The 20945-nt window shown below is 52.7% G+C and overlaps 1 protein-coding gene across 9 annotated transcripts in view; it reads right to left on the minus strand.

The window, feature by feature from the left end:
* Positions 1-6572: 6572 nt before the first annotated feature.
* FBXL16 (F-box and leucine rich repeat protein 16) overlaps positions 6573-20945 on the minus strand; it is a 278323-nt gene continuing 263950 nt past the window's right edge. For 8 of the 9 annotated variants that reach the window (XM_089782154.1, XM_089782152.1, XM_089782150.1 and 5 more), the window contains one exon: positions 11315-20689. In XM_089782154.1, coding sequence (XP_089638280.1) covers positions 20541-20689 — 149 coding nt within the window. In that variant the 3' untranslated portion in view covers positions 11315-20540. Of the gene's footprint in view, positions 8972-11314; positions 20690-20945 lie in introns of those variants that run through there. The other variant, XR_016350696.1, reaches the window with a different exon arrangement.

The raw sequence follows: 20945 nt of genomic DNA on the forward strand, positions 1-20945 counted from the left end.
ATGCAGCTTTGACCACAAAGGCCAATGCCCCATAAACCAGGCGGCCCCCTGACACTCGGTGCACTTCGCAGCGCGCGCAGCTGACCCCCCCCCCCCACTGCCACTGCCACTGCTTGGCCTTTATACCTTGTTGGGAAGTGAGGGTGCACAGCTGACTCCCCCTCCCCCCCCCCGCCACTGCCACTGCTTGGCCTTTATACCTTGTTGGGAAGTGAGGGTGCACAGCTGACTCCCCCTCCCCCCCCCCCTGCCACTGCTTGGCCTTTATACCTTGTTGGGAAGTGAGGGTGCACAGCTGACCCCCCCCCCCCCCCCACTGCCACTGCTTGGCCTTTATACCTTGTTGGGAAGTGAGGGTGCACAGCTGACTCCCCCCCCCCCCCCCCCCCTGCCACTGCTTGGCCTTTATACCTTGTTGGGAAGTGAGGGTGCACAGCTGACTCCCCCCCCCCCCCCCCCCTGCCACTGCTTGGCCTTTATACCTTGTTGGGAAGTGAGGGTGCACAGCTGACTCCCCCCCCCCCCCCTGCCACTGCTTGGCCTTTATACCTTGTTGGGAAGTGAGGGTGCACAGCTGACCCCCCCCCCCCCCCCCCACTGCCACTGCTTGGCCTTTATACCTTGTTGGGAAGTGAGGGCGCACAGCTGACCCCCCCCCCCCCCACTGCCACTGCTTGGCCTTTATACCTTGTTGGGAAGTGAGGGTGCACAGCTGACTCCCCCCCCCCCCCCTGCCACTGCTTGGCCTTTATACCTTGTTGGGAAGTGAGGGTGCACAGCTGACCCCCCCCCCCCCCCCCACTGCCACTGCTTGGCCTTTATACCTTGTTGGGAAGTGAGGGCGCACAGCTGACCCCCCTCCCCCCCCCACTGCCACTGCTTGGCCTTTATACCTTGTTGGGAAGTGAGGGCGCACAGCTGACCCCCCTCCCCCCCCCCCACTGCTTGGCCTTTATACCTTGTTGGGAAGTGAGGGCGCACAGCTGACCCCCCCTCCCCCCCCCACTGCCACTGCTTGGCCTTTATACCTTGTTGGGAAGTGAGGGTGCACAGCTGACTCCCCTCCCCCCCCCCTGCCACTGCTTGGCCTTTATACCTTGTTGGGAAGTGAGGGTGCACAGCTGACCCCCCCCCCCCCCCCCCCGCCACTGCTTGGCCTTTATACCTTGTTGGGAAGTGAGGGTGCACAGCTGACCCCCCCCCCCCCCCACTGCTTGGCCTTTATACCTTGTTGGGAAGTGAGGGTGCACAGCTGACCCCCCTCCCCCCCCACTGCCACTGCTTGGCCTTTATACCTTGTTGGGAAGTGAGGGTGCACAGCTGACCCCCCCCCCCCCCCCCCGCCACTGCTTGGCCTTTATACCTTGTTGGGAAGTGAGGGTGCACAGCTGACCCCCCCCCCCCCCGCCACTGCTTGGCCTTTATACCTTGTTGGGAAGTGAGGGTGCACAGCTGACCCCCCCTCCCCCCCCCACTGCCACTGCTTGGCCTTTATACCTTGTTGGGAAGTGAGGGCGCACAGCTGACCCCCCCCCCCCCCACTGCCACTGCTTGGCCTTTATACCTTGTTGGGAAGTGAGGGTGCACAGCTGACCCCCCCCCCCCCACTGCCACTGCTTGGCCTTTATACCTTGTTGGGAAGTGAGGGCGCACAGCTGACCCCCCCCCCCCCCCCCCCACTGCCACTGCTTGGCCTTTATACCTTGTTGGGAAGTGAGGGTGCACAGCTGACTCCCCCTCCCCCCCCACTGCCACTGCTTGGCCTTTATACCTTGTTGGGAAGTGAGGGTGCACAGCTGACTCCCCCTCCCCCTGCCACTGCTTGGCCTTTATACCTTGTTGGGAAGTGAGGGTGCACAGCTGACCCCCCCCCCCCCCACTGCCACTGCTTGGCCTTTATACCTTGTTGGGAAGTGAGGGTGCACAGCTGACCCCCCCACTGCCACTGCTTGGCCTTTATACCTTGTTGGGAAGTGAGGGTGCACAGCTGACTCCCCCCCCCCGCCACTGCTTGGCCTTTATACCTTGTTGGGAAGTGAGGGTGCACAGCTGACTCCCCCCCCCCCCCTGCCACTGCTTGGCCTTTATACCTTGTTGGGAAGTGAGGGTGCACAGCTGACTCCCCCCCCCCCCTGCCACTGCTTGGCCTTTATACCTTGTTGGGAAGTGAGGGTGCACAGCTGACCCCCCCCCCCCCCCCGCCGCCACTGCTTGGCCTTTATACCTTGTTGGGAAGTGAGGGTGCACAGCTGACTCCCCCCCCCCTGCCACTGCTTGGCCTTTATACCTTGTTGGGAAGTGAGGGTGCACAGCTGACTCCCCCCCCCCCTGCCACTGCTTGGCCTTTATACCTTGTTGGGAAGTGAGGGTGCACAGCTGACCCCCCCCCCCCCGCCACTGCCACTGCCACTGCTTGGCCTTTATACCTTGTTGGGAAGTGAGGGTGCACAGCTGACTCCCCCCCCCCTGCCACTGCTTGGCCTTTATACCTTGTTGGGAAGTGAGGGTGCACAGCTGACTCCCCCCCCCCTGCCACTGCTTGGCCTTTATACCTTGTTGGGAAGTGAGGGTGCACAGCTGACTCCCCCCCCCCCCTGCCACTGCTTGGCCTTTATACCTTGTTGGGAAGTGAGGGTGCACAGCTGACTCCCCCCCCCCCTGCCACTGCTTGGCCTTTATACCTTGTTGGGAAGTGAGGGTGCACAGCTGACCCCCCCCCCCCCCCCCGCCGCCACTGCTTGGCCTTTATACCTTGTTGGGAAGTGAGGGTGCACAGCTGACTCCCCCCCCCCCCCCCCACTGCCACTGCTTGGCCTTTATACCTTGTTGGGAAGTGAGGGTGCACAGCTGACTCCCCCCCCCCTGCCACTGCTTGGCCTTTATACCTTGTTGGGAAGTGAGGGTGCACAGCTGACCCCCCCCCCCCCCACTGCCACTGCTTGGCCTTTATACCTTGTTGGGAAGTGAGGGTGCACAGCTGACTCCCCCCCCCCCTGCCACTGCTTGGCCTTTATACCTTGTTGGGAAGTGAGGGTGCACAGCTGACTCCCCCCCCCCCCTGCCACTGCTTGGCCTTTATACCTTGTTGGGAAGTGAGGGTGCACAGCTGACTCCCCCCCCCCCCTGCCACTGCTTGGCCTTTATACCTTGTTGGGAAGTGAGGGTGCACAGCTGACTCCCCCCCCCCCTGCCACTGCTTGGCCTTTATACCTTGTTGGGAAGTGAGGGTGCACAGCTGACTCCCCCCCCCCCCCCTGCCACTGCTTGGCCTTTATACCTTGTTGGGAAGTGAGGGTGCACAGCTGACTCCCCCCCCCCCCTGCCACTGCTTGGCCTTTATACCTTGTTGGGAAGTGAGGGTGCACAGCTGACCCCCCCCCCCCCCCCGCCGCCACTGCTTGGCCTTTATACCTTGTTGGGAAGTGAGGGTGCACAGCTGACTCCCCCCCCCCCCCCCGCTTGGCCTTTATACCTTGTTGGGAAGTGAGGGTGCACAGCTGACTCCCCCCCCCCCCCCCCCCGCTTGGCCTTTATACCTTGTTGGGAAGTGAGGGTGCACAGCTGACTCCCCCCCCCCTGCCACTGCTTGGCCTTTATACCTTGTTGGGAAGTGAGGGTGCACAGCTGACCCCCCCCCCCCCCGCTTGGCCTTTATACCTTGTTGGGAAGTGAGGGTGCACAGCTGACTCCCCCCCCCCTGCCACTGCTTGGCCTTTATACCTTGTTGGGAAGTGAGGGTGCACAGCTGACTCCCCCCCCCCCCCCCCCGCTTGGCCTTTATACCTTGTTGGGAAGTGAGGGCGCACAGCTGACTCCCCCCCCCCCTGCCACTGCTTGGCCTTTATACCTTGTTGGGAAGTGAGGGTGCACAGCTGACCCCCCCCCCCCCCGCCGCCACTGCTTGGCCTTTATACCTTGTTGGGAAGTGAGGGTGCACAGCTGACTCCCCCCCCCCCCCCCCCACTGCCACTGCTTGGCCTTTATACCTTGTTGGGAAGTGAGGGTGCACAGCTGACTCCCCCCCCCCGCCACTGCTTGGCCTTTATACCTTGTTGGGAAGTGAGGGCGCACAGCTGACTCCCCCTCCCCCCCCACTGCCACTGCTTGGCCTTTATACCTTGTTGGGAAGTGAGGGTGCACAGCTGACTCCCCCCCCCCCCTGCCACTGCTTGGCCTTTATACCTTGTTGGGAAGTGAGGGTGCACAGCTGACTCCCCCCCCCCCCTGCCACTGCTTGGCCTTTATACCTTGTTGGGAAGTGAGGGTGCACAGCTGACTCCCCCCCCCCCCGCCACTGCTTGGCCTTTATACCTTGTTGGGAAGTGAGGGTGCACAGCTGACCCCCCCCCCCCCCCCCCCCCGCCACTGCTTGGCCTTTATACCTTGTTGGGAAGTGAGGGTGCACAGCTGACTCCCCCCCCCCCCCCGCTTGGCCTTTATACCTTGTTGGGAAGTGAGGGTGCACAGCTGACTCCCCCCCCCCCCCCCGCTTGGCCTTTATACCTTGTTGGGAAGTGAGGGTGCACAGCTGACTCCCCCCCCCCCCGCCACTGCTTGGCCTTTATACCTTGTTGGGAAGTGAGGGTGCACAGCTGACCCCCCCCCCCCCCACTGCCACTGCTTGGCCTTTATACCTTGTTGGGAAGTGAGGGTGCACAGCTGACCCCCCCCCCCCCCACTGCCACTGCTTGGCCTTTATACCTTGTTGGGAAGTGAGGGTGCACAGCTGACTCCCCCCCCCCCCCCCGCTTGGCCTTTATACCTTGTTGGGAAGTGAGGGTGCACAGCTGACTCCCCCCCCCCTGCCACTGCTTGGCCTTTATACCTTGTTGGGAAGTGAGGGTGCACAGCTGACCCCCCCCTCCCCCCTCACTGCCACTGCTTGGCCTTTATACCTTGTTGGGAAGTGAGGGTGCACAGCTGACTCCCCCCCCCCCCCGTTGCTCCTAGGGCCCCCCTGCCACTGCTTGGCCTTTATACCTTGTTGGGAAGTGAGGGTGCACAGCTGACCCCCCCCCCCACTGCCACTGCTTGGCCTTTATACCTTGTTGGGAAGTGAGGGTGCACAGCTGACTCCCCCCCCCCCGCCACTGCTTGGCCTTTATACCTTGTTGGGAAGTGAGGGTGCACAGCTGACCCCCCCCCCCCCCACTGCCACTGCTTGGCCTTTATACCTTGTTGGGAAGTGAGGGTGCACAGCTGACCCCCCCCCCCCCCACTGCCACTGCTTGGCCTTTATACCTTGTTGGGAAGTGAGGGTGCACAGCTGACTCCCCCCCCCCCCCCCGCTTGGCCTTTATACCTTGTTGGGAAGTGAGGGTGCACAGCTGACTCCCCCCCCCCTGCCACTGCTTGGCCTTTATACCTTGTTGGGAAGTGAGGGTGCACAGCTGACCCCCCCTCCCCCCCTCACTGCCACTGCTTGGCCTTTATACCTTGTTGGGAAGTGAGGGTGCACAGCTGACTCCCCCCCCCCCCGTTGCTCCTAGGGCCCCCCTGCCACTGCTTGGCCTTTATACCTTGTTGGGAAGTGAGGGTGCACAGCTGACCCCCCCCCCCACTGCCACTGCTTGGCCTTTATACCTTGTTGGGAAGTGAGGGTGCACAGCTGACTCCCCCTCCCCCCCCTGCCACTGCTTGGCCTTTATACCTTGTTGGGAAGTGAGGGTGCACAGCTCAATGTCTCCAGTCCGCCAGCACCTTTTCCTTCTCCAGGAGCTTGCTCTTTCCAGCCCCCAGAAACAAAGAAGGTAGTGGGGCTTCAGCCCCACTGGGCATGCCTGCAGGGGTTCAGTGTTTCAGCCCCAGCAGGTGGCAGCCTCCCATGGGGCTGAAGCTCCAGGCCTGAGCAGGTGCCCCTGATTCTCAAACTTCTAGGGCTACGTCTAGACTGGCAGGATTTTCCACAAATGCTTTTAACGGAAAAATTTTTCTGTTAAAAGCATTTGCGGAAAAGAGCATCTAGATTGGCAGGGATGCTTTTCCACAAAAGCACTTTTTGCGGAAAAGCGTCCATGCCAGTCTAGACATAGCTTTGCGCAAGAAAGCCCCGATCGCCATTTTCACGATCGGGGCTTTTTTGCGCAAAACAATAACGCATTGTCTACACTGGCCCTCTTGCGCAAAAGCATTTGCGCAAGAGGGCTTTTGCCCGAACGGGAGCGGCATAGCATTTTCGCAAGACCACTGACAATCTTACATGAGATCGTCAGTGTTCTTGCGGAAATTCAAGCGGCCAGTGTAGACAGCTGGCAAGTTTTTCTGCAAAAGCAGCTGCTTTTATGGAAAAACTTGCCAGTCTAGACGCAGCGTAGGAGTATCATATGTGGCTTGGAGGTGTTAGCCTGAGACTGCCAAACTTACTATTTCTTACTATGATAGTACAGCAACTAGCAGAATGGGGCCTGAATCACAACTGGGACACCCTCCTCCCCCAATATAAATAATATCTTGGTTTAATGCAGTAGATATTGCTGGATAATATCTTCTTGTGTTGCACATTTGACTATGAAAGAGAATGGAAAAAAAGTCTATTAAATAATTATGCCTGAGACAGGAACATTAACTAAGCCTTGTATTTTTTAAAATTTTTAATATATATTTTTATAAACAAGTCACGTGATAAAATAGCACAAGAAACACTTACCAAATATAAGATTATATCTTCAGAATATACAGGAGAATGAGGTCTTATGTACAGTAAGAAAATGGTTTTCAGATTTTTTTTTTCCTCTCCCCTTCTATTTTCATTCTATGGCGATTTGAAATATCATAACCCCTGTGATTCTTTAGCCCAACAGACACATAATTAGGGCACTAATGAAATTGAATCAACTATACCAGCGACAAAACCCTGAAAGGATTGGGATCAACTGGGTCAGCCAGTTTAGGAACACTGGGACAGTTCCTCAGCTGGTGTAAATCTGTATAGCGCCATGGCCAATTTACACCATCAGAAATCTTGGCCCATCAATTTTTCTTCACCTGAGTCTTTTAAATATAATGTCCCCCATCCCCCTTTTTCAGTCTTATTGTTCCAACCCTTGGTTCTTTCATGATGGGCTTCACACAGTCTCTGATATGACAGGTATTTTTCAAGGTTACCCAATTAAAACAACACAGATGCTTTGCCAGGGTATACCATATCTCTTAAGAAAGTGCAGGATTAAAAATAAAAAAAAAAACAACAGTAAAGGGTCAGACTGTTGGGAATAATCTTGGGATATAATTCCAGTTCCTCACTTGATATAAATCAGGAATCTAATGATGCTATGCCAGTTTACACCAGTTAGGGATCTGGCTCCATAACATGTGTATTATATAATACATATACGGTATATTTCTTTACATTATTTAAAAATTAAAGATACTTTCCATTGCCGAATGCTTCCTGGTTTTTGTTTCTCACACTGCTTGGACAATTCAATTGAACTGGTTTTCCTTTCTGTTTAAGGTCAGTTTTACTTCTTAGTTCTCCTGCCTTAGCATACTGCTCTTGTGCTGAATCTTTCAACACTACAGGAGATAATTTAAATCCCAAGCTGGCCTTCCAACCGCAATTGGTTTTTTGTGCTCCTATGAGTGCCTGGGCTCTGTTTGATGATAGCACTGATTCTAGTAACTCCAAAGAAAGCAAAGGGCAGTAAAGGGTGTATGTGATTACGCTGCCTCCCACTGCACTGAACACATTGTGCCACAGCAGCTGTACTTCCTAGAACTCTATGGCTACGTCTATACTGCAGGCTTCTTGCGCAAGAACTGTTTTGCACAAGAGTTCTTGCGCAAAAAGTCTTCCACAAGAGCATGTCCACACTGCTATGTGCTGCACAAGAGCGTCCATGGCAGTGCGGATGCTCTCTTGCGCAAGAAAGCTCTGACGATCATTTTAGCCATAGGGGTTTCTTGCACAAGAAATTCATGTTGCCTGTCTACACTGCCTTCTTGTGGAAGAGCTTTTGCGCAAGAGGGCTTATTCCTTGTGGGGAGAGGAATAACTCTTCCGGAAGAAGCCCTGTTTTCCGATGCTGTACTGTAAATTTACTTGTGCAAGAACATGCATGCAGTGTAGACACCCGGCAAGTTTTTGCGCAAGAATGGCTGTTCTTGCACAAAAAGCCTGCAGTGTAGGCGTAGCCTATCAGGCATGGTGTCTCATTAAGACCCAATGCTTCTGGCAGCTCCTGCAGGACAGGTACATCACCATATAGTTCCTAGCCAGAAGCTGACTTAAAGGCACAGCGGAGCCCACAGAGATTTATAGTTATCCTCTCCCCTCTTCAAAATAAAATGTAGCTTCTCAGTTGTGTCCTTTTAGGAGCAAGTCATTCTCATTGTGCTCAGTGCCTCATGTAACAGAACTCCTTCTGCATCAGCTACACTCTGACTACAAAGAAAGGCTTCTCACTCGAGGAATGTGCATCTCTGTGCCCTTCCAAGGTCTCCCTCCCTGCAGAATACTAACTTCTTTTGTGAAACTCACAGTTTGGGAGGCCCAGCCATTCGTAAAGTTCTCCTGATTGTAAAACCACTGTGGAAGCAGGACCCATACTGTTTGCTTACCTTCCATGCTGGACCACCACACAAGATCTTAGCCACCAGCAGGAGAATTAAGAAGTGCCACATTTTATCTCTGACACTTTATTTCCCAGATCAGCTGAAGGTCCCCAGGTTAAGTTTAAAGGGCAGTAAAATGGATCACTTTCTGGGAGGCAATGTGAAATCAGTTTGGAAAGTTGAAAAGCCTAGAATGAGGTAAATGGGTATAGTTGTTAAACATAATTATTATATTATGGGTTAGAGTTAGAAAAGACCTAGTAGGTGATCAAGCCCATACCCTACACAATAGCAGCTGGAGACTGGCTGACATTTGTATTGTAGACGATCCAAGATCTTATCCTGATTCTGTTCCACAACGTAAGAAAGATTCGGCCATATGCAGGTCCAAGAGCCAACCTCAAAAGCTCCCATTTCCCTTAGAAGAAAAAATACACCATTTATTTCTGAAGGCACTTGCTGCTCGCTGGCTTCTCCTGGACCCTCAAGCCTTCCTCACAATTCTCTCCCACTGTTTAGGGTTCAGTGAGCAGATGGAAAACTCTGGACAAGTTGATGCCTCAGATTTATGGGCAAAACTAGCCTTTGGGTGGGAAAGCCCCATTTTCCTAGTTTCATTTGAGACCTCTACGGATGAGAGTGTCTGCTACCTGGTCCTCATAGCAGAATCACTGCTGAAATGATACATAAAAGCCATAAAATGATACAATGTCAGATTGGCACCATGGAATCTATTCACAAACCTCTTGACCATGTTAGAACATGGTTTGGTCTTGCCTGCACAGACAGGACCTTAAGCACAGTCTCACTAGGTTACAAATCTGTGTAGACCAGGGGCCAAATTCAGATACTCAAATAAATCTTGAGAAATTAGCATGAAATTGCCCCACTGATCAATTTCTAAATCACTTTGCCAGATAGACAATCCCTTCATTTGGCTTTTCTTAGCCCTCAATATGGCTTCATGCTCAGCCATCCACAGTAAAACGCTGTGCTCCAGAGAATGGCATTAAAGCAGAGAGGAAGCATACAGGGTCCTGCAGAAAGCTGAGGGTTAATCATCCCAATACAGAGAAGCAATTGCTGGCCCCGTCTCCAAGAGGAACCAGGTCAAGCCACCAAAGTGCCAAATGCCCTCAATTGCAAATGCTCTGCTCAAACAGCTATAGGATTTTGAGGATCAGGGCCCAAGCTCTCACCAAAATATATTTCAGTAAGACCACATCACCAAATTGAGCACAGAGAGAGACCAGGGTAGAAAGATAATTAACGATCTTATCTGGAAAAAAAGCTGGAACAAATTATGCCAATACATTATAACAATTTACAAACCCAGAAAAGGACAGCCAACTCACAAACTGATGGCCTTCTGAGCCATGAAGTGGTTTACCTTCCACCACCTTCACAGACCTCATTGTGAAGTTAGCCAGGCATATTATGGAGTCCCCTTTTTTGAAGCACCAGCTTTTAATTGCTGTCAGATGCAAAATATTGGATGTGATGGTGCAATGAGCTGGGTTCCAATATATGGTTAACTGCAACTTCCTTAAAGAGGAAATGTCATCCAGAGGGTACCATATTGGACATACATTTAAGAGACCCAGGTTCTATTCTCTGCCACTGACCTGCTTTGTGTCCTAGAAAAAGTCACTTCACCATTCTGCACCTTAATTTCTCCTTTATCCATCCTTTCCATTTAGATGATACAGGGTGTCCCTGCTATAAGTTGCCCTGGTATACATCCGTTCCACACTAAAGTCATTGACGCTGGCAGTAATTGATGCATTATAATAAGTCCTCCCATTTCCCACTCTTAAATCATGCAAAAAACCCAATAACCCAATTTGTGCAAACAGAAGTCAGCCATGGGAAACAAATTCCCCACTTTAAGTTGTTTCGTTATTAGTCCAATTTTTTTGGAACGTGTCCGTGATGGATAGGAGGAGCACTGGCCAGCACCCGATGACTAAGGGGTTAAACTCAGGTAGCTAGCAAGGGTGTTGGCGGGGGGGGGGGGGGGGGGGGGAAGGCAGAAGAACCAATGAGAATACAGTGCTGAAACTTGAATTGTATAAGATCCCCTCTCTGCTTTCTTTGCATGGGAAAGTTAAGTCAGGAGTTGAGAGACACAGAATGATTTAAACCCTCCACTTCAGCATGCTTCGCCTGTGCTTCCTCTTCCACTTGCCTCACCTCTGCTTCCTTTTCTAACTATTTTCACTTCCGTTTCCACTTGCTTCATCTGTGGGCAGAACTCTTTTCCTTAGTTAGAGATCTGCCTGCCTTAAGGGTACTCTCCCACCCTTACAATTCCACTGCTCCTGCCCCCTCCTCAGTGTACAAATCTTCTCGGGTGGATGGATGTCTTGCCCTGATCTGAGGCTGTTTTCATTTCAGGGTGTCACTTAGGGAGAGTTGGTTGCTCTAGGGCTATTCTGCCCGACCACAAAAGCATGCACCGGGCTACTTCCCTGCCCTATTCTAGCCTAGCTATCCAGTTGCCCCGAAAGCTAGAAAAAAAACAACAACAACAACACTGTTCGGTTTGGACTTTCTGGCTATGCAGATTTAATCTGTGCTTTTCCACCCTCAGGCAGCAAAAGAGAAAAATCAGTAGGGGGCTGTGCACAAGTGAGAAACAAAAAAGAAAATCAACCCTCACTGATGTGGACCCCCAACTAAGAAGGAAAAAGACACTCCTCACATTCCCCTCACACACCAGAGCCTTGGGGGGCCCAGGCTAGTAAATATTTTGTGTGTTCCAGCCCTGTGAGGGGCTGGAGCACCATCGTGGGCTCCCCAATACTGGGGGGAGCTCCAAGCCTCAGGGGCTGGATCCAGGAAAACGGGGGGGCACATCCGGCCCCTGGACCTGAGGTTCCCCACCCGCTCTACAGGCTCTGCTTACAAAAAGTCCCCAAAGTCACAGATTTACCGCCAGTGAACGGGGCGACCAACTGAAATCTACTCGCCACGGGCAAGTAGATTCAGTGATCTGTCGAGTCCTGCTCATGCTCCTTCCTGGTTCAGTCCACTTCCATGCCCTGAATTCTTAGGAGACATGGTAGTCCTGTTTGGATTTAAATCATTCTGATCTCTTAACTTCCCCACACAAAGAAAGCAGACAAGGTATCTTATGCAATTCATATTTCAGCACAGTATTCCAATTGGTTTTTTTGGCCCCTGCAAACACCCTTGCTAGCTTCCTGAGCTTAACCCCTTAGTCACTCAGTACTAGCCAACACTCCTCCTATCTATCACAGTATCTTGGACTTATAGTGAGGATGGCCTGTAAACTCTTTGGGGCGGGACTGTCTGTTACAGTATATCTAGCATCTTGCATGTTGGGGCAATACAGGCAGTCCCTGACTTACGCGGATCCGACTTATGTCGGGTCTGCACTTACGAACGGGGCTTTTCTCGCCCCGGAGCTCGCGGGCGGCAGGACCGCCCAGAGCGCAGCGGTCCCGCCACGGCGTCCTCCGGGGCGAGAAAAGCTGCTCCGGGTCTCCCTGGTGTGCTGGGGGGGACTCCCCAGCACAGCAGGGAAACCCGAGCAAAGCCGCACAGGTGGCGGACCCCGCTGCCCATGCAGCTTTGCTCCTTTGCCCCGGAGCAAAGCCACACAGGCGGCGGGGTCCCCCGCCTCTGCGGCTTTGCTCCTGTCTCCCTGTGCAAAGGGAGCAAAGCCGCACGGGCAGCGGGGTCCCCCGCCTCTGCGGCTTTGCTCCTGTCTCCCTGTGCAAAGGGAGCAAAGCCGCACGGGCAGCGGGGTCCCCCCGCCTCTGCGGCTTTGCTCCTGTCTCCCTGTGCAAAGGGAGCAAAGCCGCACGGGCAGCGGGGTCCCCCGCCTCTGCGGCTTTGCTCGGGTTTCCCTGCTGTGCTGGGGGGAACTCAGGGAGACAGGAGCAAAGCCGCAGAGGCGGGGGTACCTCTGTGCCTCCGCGGATTTGCTCGGGTCTCCCTGGTCTGCTGGGGGGGAGGGGGCGCAGCTAGTGCGCCCCCCCCCCCCCAGCAGACCAGGCTTTTGTTGCGGGACGCCTGGGGTAGAGCAGCTGGGGTGCTGCTGGGTTGGTCCTGCAGGGACCTACCTGGCAGCCCAGCTGTTCTGTCCCAGGAGTCCAGATTCAGCCGCTGTTGAAACTGATCAGCGCTGATTCCAGGAGGCAGGGGGCAGAGCAACTCTGCCTGGGCTTCCTGTAGTCAGCGCTGGTCAGTTTCAGCAGCAGCTGAATCTGGAGCCAGTTCCGACTTACATACAGATTCAACTTAAGAACAAACCTACAGTCCCTATCTTGTACGTAACCCAGGGACTGCCTGTACCAGCAATAATCCCTGTGGCTGGGATTGGGTTGTCACCTTTGTTGTGTGCTTGCTCACTTTTGGTGAATAAGGCAGCTCATACAATTCTCTTCCAATGGGTGTTACAAGGGCTCAACATCTGACAGGATCAGCTCCGTAATAATACTTAATCTATCCCCCTCTTGCCTCTCCTTAGGTCAACAGATCTCAATTTACATATGCAAAATTCACTAACTGAGGCTGGGACAGTTTGAGCAAGAAGGGGGAAAAAACAATGGAATGGAAAGCGGGGGACTCTGGGCTGCTTCAATTTACCAACCAGTATCTGAACTCAGAAGGGAAGAGAATTAAATATATAAGATGGAGGAGCACACACACACGTCCCAGGACAAGCACGTCCATCTGAAGAAACCTGCACCTACACTGCAGTGACTCGAGTGGTGGGAAATAGCTCAAAGGGCAGGGGACCCCTTTAGACATCTCCATAGGTAAGTGCACTCTGAGAATGATCTCTGGATTCCTGCTTGATCAAATACATAGAAGCAATAACAGTTCAGTGTGGGAGCCTGTATACATCAACTTGTGTGAGCTGGTGGCTTGTTAATCGAGCAGCCATGAGATGCCAGGCTCGTTGACTAGCAGAAGCAGCTTAATAGGGAAAACATATGGGGGGGGGGGGGGAGGTGGAACAAGGAATCGTCCCAGTGACTGCAGGAGCAGCTCTAGAAATATTGGCACCTAAGCAAAAGAAGGCTTTAATTTCCTGTCCCTTCCTGCCAATCCAGCTCTACAGATCACCTTCTCCAGTGCAGTCTCTTTTTTTTAGATTTCTCCTCTGGACTAGGCCCCCTTTGTTTCCAAACATGCCTCATGACTCTGCACTTAGCAGCAGTGTTATTTCCAACGAGGCTCTGGGGCTCCAGGCCTCAGGAAAGGAGAGGGTACCCATCACTATACAACTGCGCAGCAGTTCTAGGAATTCATCAGCTAAAGAAGAGCATTTTGAGAGACCAACATCTTGGGGGTGATCCCTGAGGTTCCAGGCCTAGCCCAGCAGTACCTTAGAGCTACCGAGTGTATGCCCATAGACGCCTTCTGAGTGAGTATCCCAGAATGGGGACTAGCATAACTGTTAGTCCCTGCAGATTTCCTGGTAATGATCAGAGTTTTCCAATGTCCCCACTGGAAAGACTGAACTTGTCAAAAGGAACTCTGGCTGCCCACCCAGTGGTTTTGGCAAGTTGAGGGACCTGCCAATAGTGCAATTAGCAACCAAAGCTACTGCTTAAGCAAGGTAGCAGCTCCCCAATCATGCCCTCCCCCGTAACTGAGAAGGAGAAACCAATGGAGCAGGAAGTTGCAAAATGTCACCCTAAGGGAGATCATTGAAAGCTTACAAATCTTTATAGCAACAAAAGTTTATAATAAAGAAGTGGCTATTAAATCAGTTAATTCATGTCCACTACAAATGAAGAAAGCTGTGACAATCCATAGTCATTAGAAATTATTAAACCATTGAATTACTGAGCTGCAGTTTGAGCTGTTGTGGGTCATCTCCACTCCTTGGTAGAAAGACTGTGTGGAGAAGCTGGCCTCTTTCTCAGGACCAGACTTGAGTGACTCGTGTGTAACAGAGAATGTATTCAATAAGCTTAATGCTAATTTGTTTGAATGCATTTCCCCCAGGTTTATTCATCATGCCACAAACAACCCATTTTGACAAATGTGTTACATAGAAGCCCGGTGCTTGGTCAAGTAAACCACATGGTATTGTTTCTATTCCCTGACTGAGTATAATCTTATCAGGTTTCTAGTGCAAATGCTTGCAGAAAGTGACTTGAAGGTGCATTTTTGTAAATGTTAGAACGTGGGAGTTTAAGGAACAATTTCCACAAGCAACCTTGTTTCCAAAACATGATTCTGCATGTACATGGGGAGCGATCATGAGAAAGAGGCTTATACAACCAAAGCCAATTGGAATGGAAAAGTTTTGCAACATTTGCTAAGATCTATTCAGGACCTTGTTCAGCTTTGTGGTCAGCTCTTTGCCTCACATCCACACCAGGCAGATATTTTAGTTTTCTTACATTTTTAGGGCCACCTGCAGAACAGTGGAGGAATTACAATAGTGCATGTGGTGCAGTTGTGCCCCAAAAGGTTATGGGACTGCATCTAAAGAAGATGCTGGGGGAGAGTGTGGGAGACATGTGAGAGATGGAAGGGGAGTACACTGCCCCACTCCACATGCTCAACAGGGTAAAAGCATCAGCTGCTTTGCATAGGGCTGGGAAGGTGGGGAAACTAGAGGGGCTAGGTAGGAACTGGGTGGAGGTGTGGGCTGGATTGGAATTGTTGAAGGGGGAATGAGTCAGAATGGAGCCTGGGATGTATGGCTCAGAGATGGGAGGATGGAAGGGGTTTGGAACAGAGCTGGAGGGAACCAAGAGGGAAACTGGGTGGGGGCAGGGGCTTGAAACAAAGTGGAGTGGCGGGGAAACTAAAAGGGCCTGGAGAAGTCATTGGATCAGCACTGGGGGAACTGAGGGCTGGAATGAAGCAGTCTGGAAGAAGGTTGGGAAAAGCTATGGGAACTGCATCAGCCTGGAGAGTAATGAGGGGTACTATGGAGGGAGCTGGGAGTCTCTAGGGGGACATGAGGGACCTGGGGCTGGATTGGGGTTAAGGGAGAGCTAGTGCACAAGGGGGTGTACTGGGCCTGTGGAGGAGCTGGAGAAGGCAGATTTCAGACTTGGGAAGGGGGGCCCTTACCTTTTCTGACACCATGGACTTCTGGAACTTACTTATGCCATTAGCCAGGAGGTCCCTGCTGTATCTCATGCAGCACAGTCTGTGTTCAGCACATGAGAAAGCCAAGAGGTTTAGGATCCTGGATGCCCTGCCTGCTGCAGTGCATGTTGGGAGTGGCACTGGATGTCACAGAGTCCAAGGGCACCAATCCCAGCTGGTAAAAAAGATCCCATGACAAGCCCTGCCAACACTGGTTTCAGCTAATCAGCAGCTGTTATCTACTGCCCCATTCTAAAACCAGGGTGTCTATTAACTCCTAGCCTAAAAGGGCCTTGGGAGGAACAAGGTCTGATTTGCAAAGTGCCATGTCCACGTAATACAACAGGAAATGGGCAGATTGCTGCTGAGCAATGCAAGTCACTCCTTCCTTGCTTAGGCTGTGCATTGCCTCCTACAGTGAGCCTGGTCCTGACAGCCCTGTATCACAAAAATGAGCCACAGATGAGGATACCTGGGGATATGAAGCAGATATCTGTGGATCTGCAGGGCTATAGAGATTAGGATTGATGGCATTTCACTATAGGAACCTTCTAATTGCTATGCTCAGCACCCAGAGCTGTCCCATCCATGAGTTGGTTCAGGGCAAATGCCCCAGGCCTTGTGCTTTTGGGCCCCCACAGCAGCTGCCTCAACTGTCCTATGGACAGGACCCACGGGATGACCCGGGGGCCTGGCACGGGGCGGCAGCAGGGGTCACCTTCCCCTGCCTCACACTCACTGTGGAGGTAGAAGCTGGCCCCAGCAGCCCTGGTGCACTCCACTTTGCCACCCTCTCCTGACCTGCTGTACTTTGCTTCTCTGCAGCAGCAAGGCACAGTGCCTGGGCCCCAGGGCACTCCACTTCCTGCTGGCATAGAGAAGCCGAGCACAGCAACTCAGGAGAAGGTGGTGGGGCAGAGCAGAGCAGACTGCTGGGCCTCTCGGGCTCCTGCTGCTGTGGTGAGTGTAAGAGGTGGGACAACCCCTCTCCACCCGATGCTCCAGTAATCCCAAAGCTTGTGTTGCACATGGGAAGGAGTGAGACACAAGTGGAGCAGGAATGGGGATGGGGAAGGACAGGAGTGGGGCAAGGTGGGGGTGGAACCTGTGGCAGGGGTGTTGTCCCAGGCCCCCCTAAGGATAGCCCTGTCAGCAACTTTCCCTTAGGACCAGTCCCTGGCTGAGGTCAGGGATAAAGCAGGCAGTGTAGAAAGTACTGATGCTTCTGGGAGGACTTGTGAGATGAGACACAGAGTCTGGGAGATGGTTTTTGATGCCGGATGAGCTATAGTGATGTTAGGTCCTGGGCCTCTTCTCCTGCATTGCAGACTCCCTTTCCCACACCACAGGAGCTGGATGCACTCTGGCTGATCGCAATGGGACAGGAGACTGTCAAGGTACCCACAGACTGCAATCCAGCCTCAAGATATGAAGGAGTGACCCTCCTGATGCCTTCCCTACAGAATCCCAATCTCTTCATCCCAGGCTTCCTCTCCCAATCCTAGGAAGCAACCTGCTCCTCTCTCTAGCCCTGAAGCTCCACCCAGCTTGGTTCCTGGAGGAGAAGGGAGGGTAGGCAAACAGTGACTGAGCAGGGAGGGATGACATTTCCTCAAAGCAGTAAGCTCAGGGTCTAGACTGCGGGGTTTTCGGTATCCTGGAAAAATTCCGCCGCGTCCAGGGAACGTGTTTACTCTTCTGCTTTTTTTGCTGAAGAGCAAACGTGCTCTTTCAGGGAGCCCTGTATACCTTGTTCTATGTATACCTGGCCCGTTGGGGCCAAATGGCAGAAGAGCCTATTCCGGAAAGCAATCGGAAAAAGCTATGCAAATTGCGGAGCGCTATTTACACAGCTTTTTCAAAAAAAAAAGACTATAGTGTAGAGTAGACCTAGCCTCAGTCTCTTGGCAGTGCTTATGGGATGGGATGAGTGCGCGTATATGGAGTCGGGCATGGGCTTCCTTCAGCCTCCCTGAAAACAGAACATGGAGCAGAAATGCACTGGCATGGGAAGGAGCAGTGATGGGCTCTCTCCTCACTGCCCAAACAAGCCAAACATACAGAGATTACCCAGAAGTCTAAAGAGCCCAGCTGCTGAGAACTGGTTTGGGCTGTGGACAGTACAGCTCATGTCTCAGGCCCGCTGCCCCCACTAACTGCAGCACAAGGGATGCTTTCTAAGTAACCAGGGGCTGCTTAGATGCTAGGGCCATGGCCACCTCCTGATGGAGAAGGAAATAAGCAGACTCTGCTGCTATTGTCTGCCATAGTGAGATGTAAAGGGTTCCTTGGAGTCAAGGCCCAGCAGCAGGTCAAAGTAGGAGCTGCCTGGGAAAGCCTGCCTCTTAGAGTCGGTCTGGAGGAAAAAGTAGCAAGAAGGGAACAGTCAGGATCTAGGGTGACCCACTGCCCAGAATTGAACAAGACAGCCCTGAAATGCAGAGTTCAAGCCCTAGTACTGGGCTGAATGGCTCTGGGACATCATCTGTCCTGGATTCCCAGTAGTGCTGCTCCATCCTTGCCTGAAGCTGAGGCAGCACTAGCCAGGGGCTGGAAGAGCTGCTGAGACAGGCCTTAGGTTCACCCCATCAGAAGGCCCTGCTCCTGCTCCTCCTCCCCACTCTGCAGTGTCCAGGATGGTCAGTGGTAATAGCCACTGAGGGAGTCCAGGATGCTGTGAAGAGACCTAAACCCTTTAACTGCCCTGTTGCATGCCCCAGAGGGGTGGAGACCCAGCCCAGGGGCTGTTCTTGGGCACCCTGGTCCCTGACCCAGGGCAGTTGGAGGGTCCTGGGCTCCCCACAGCAGCCTCAGTTCTGCCCGGCTCTGGCTTCTGGCCTGCCTAGGAGGAAGAGGAGCGTGGGGACTCATGCATGGATTCCATTTTTACATTTTGAAAAGGTGGTCACCCTAATACAGTGGTCCCCACATTTTTTTGGTCACATCCTCCCCTTACCCAGTCCAAGCTCCCCATTGGGTGGGTGAGTGAGTGGGGCGGGATGGCAGAGGGAGAGCCATTTCACAGGGGCAGAGGGCAAAGTAGGGGAACCATGCTCCAGGGATAGGGGGTGAGTGGGGAGGGCTGGGAGTGGGGGAGCTGTGCCCAGGGAACAGGTGGTGAGTGGGGCAGGATGGGGGATGGGGAGCCAGGACTTTGGGTTGGACTGGGAGGGGGAGGGGGAGTTGTGTTCCACGGGGTGGCGGCTTAAGTGGGATAGGATGGGAAAGCTGCTTGTCCCTCTTGGCTGGAGCAGTTTCTGAGTGCTCCTCCTGACTCCAGCAGCACCTGCTTCTCTTCCTTTCCACAACCTTCCCATAACCTGGCAAATCTAAGCTGGGGCCAGAGGCTGCAGCTGGGGCTGGATGCTGAGCAGGGCGAGAGCTGAGCTTGGGACAAGAGTTAGGCTGAATGGCTATGTACCCCCCTGTGGGCATGCAACACAGTTTGGGGCCCACTACCCTAGTAGGATCGCAGGCCAGTCTGACTGATGTGCTGCAAGCCTGCCCTTGCCTCTATCCTAGAACTGAGCTGGCCTCAAGCTGGTCCTGGGGAAAGATGCTGCTACACATCAAGCACAGCAGGACACCACAGCTTTCTTTCCACTCTTCCAGGCTGCAGCTTGAGAAGGGAGATAGCTGAAGGAAGAGGGAGCTGCTCTAGTTTCCCAGCTCTCACATTAAACCTATACTCCAATAACCATATGTGGATTGGATACAAAGCCACACCAGCTTCACACTGGAAGAGAAATGGAGCTCGGCAGAGGGCTGCCCCATAGGCCCTCCCAGCCCTGCGCATTCCAGAACCTACCTTACCACAAGACTGAAGCAAGCTAGCATGCGAAGGCTGCAGGCTGTTCTGAGAAGAACATCTTATTAACAAAATGAAAATGGCAGAAGGTGACCGTCCGTCTCAGATCACTGGACCATGGGGAGATTGAGTTTTCAGAGGACTGGGTGGGGAGCTGGGTTTTGTTAGTATCAAGAAATTTGCTCACAGATCCATGCTTTCAATGAAGACAAGACAATCACGGTCAACATACCAGAAGGCACCTGGCCTGCCAAAAGCCTCGGAATGGGCCCCGTGCTTCTCTTTCACAGCATTGGTCGATTTATGTTTTTAAACGTCTCCAATATGGCAGACCCTGCAGTGTCCTGCTGAAGGAATTAAGAGACAGCAAACACATGGCATCAGGTATTCCATTCTTTCTTCTTCAAGTCTCTCTGTCCGTCAGGATTCTTTTAGCTTTCTGGTTCAGATGCTATGGAAACACTGGGTTTGATCATCCAGAACCCAGAATGGAGAGGGTCTCCAATTGGGTTTCTCCCCCAGACACAACACCAATCCCACCCAGAAGGCAGTCAGAAGGAACTTCTAACTGCTGTGACACAAGACCTTGGGCAAAAGCCACATCTGGGGGTCCAGCACAAAAAGGAACACCTTTTGGGCCATGAAACAGTGTCATTCTGTCTCAGCTCTCCATTCATGATCATTCATTTACTTTGTTTCATTTGCTCTGATTTTGTTGAGTTTTGTTTGGCCGTATCTTTTAAATTAATTGTTTTTTCAGGACAGACCATTACAAAAAAGCCGAGAGGTGATGAAGGCGTGGAAAATTTACAAATTTTGCAGAGATATTCTTGAATGAAGGTCACATCTTAAGGAACAGACAGATGCCCATTGTTATGGAGATAGCAAATATCTCTCTCTCTAGGTGTCTTCATCCAATGCATTGATGTGATTAATTAATTCTTGATTGCTGTATACACGGTGAGTGGTTTAAATCAACAGCATGGTAAGCATCTCTCCCCAAACATAACAAAAGAAACACAAAATGATAACTCCGGTTAGTTGATCAGTGCTGGATTGGGAGCGAAGGTTGGCCAATCCTTGAGACTGCTTATTCGATCACCATGCAGCCTGGCAGGTGCTGGGAGAAATACTTGAACAACTCCGGAGTGGCACCAGGACAATTGGTCAGCTCCAGCTCCTCTAGGTCTTGAAGTTGGACAAGACCTGAGAGCCCAGTGGTTGTCAGCAAAGGGCAGCCTGAAACCAGAAGGTGAAAATACCCAGTGAGCAAGGTACTATGGTGTACTACCATCTGAGGTAGACATGGAAGAACTTAGCCATCCCTCTATGTGGGGAAGGGGGTTGGCTAGCTATCAGTCTAACATATCTCTAAATACCGGCTGCAAAATAGAGAACAATGCCACCAGGCTCCATCACTTGTCCCTTACATGTTGGCCCTGTCACTTGCTACAGTCATCTCGGAGTATCTCTCTAAATAAATTTCCTGCTATCA

This window comes from Pelodiscus sinensis, chromosome 15 (assembly GCF_052426305.1).
Source record: "Pelodiscus sinensis isolate ZL-2025 chromosome 15, ASM5242630v1, whole genome shotgun sequence".
Classification (NCBI taxonomy): Eukaryota; Metazoa; Chordata; order Testudines; family Trionychidae; genus Pelodiscus; species Pelodiscus sinensis.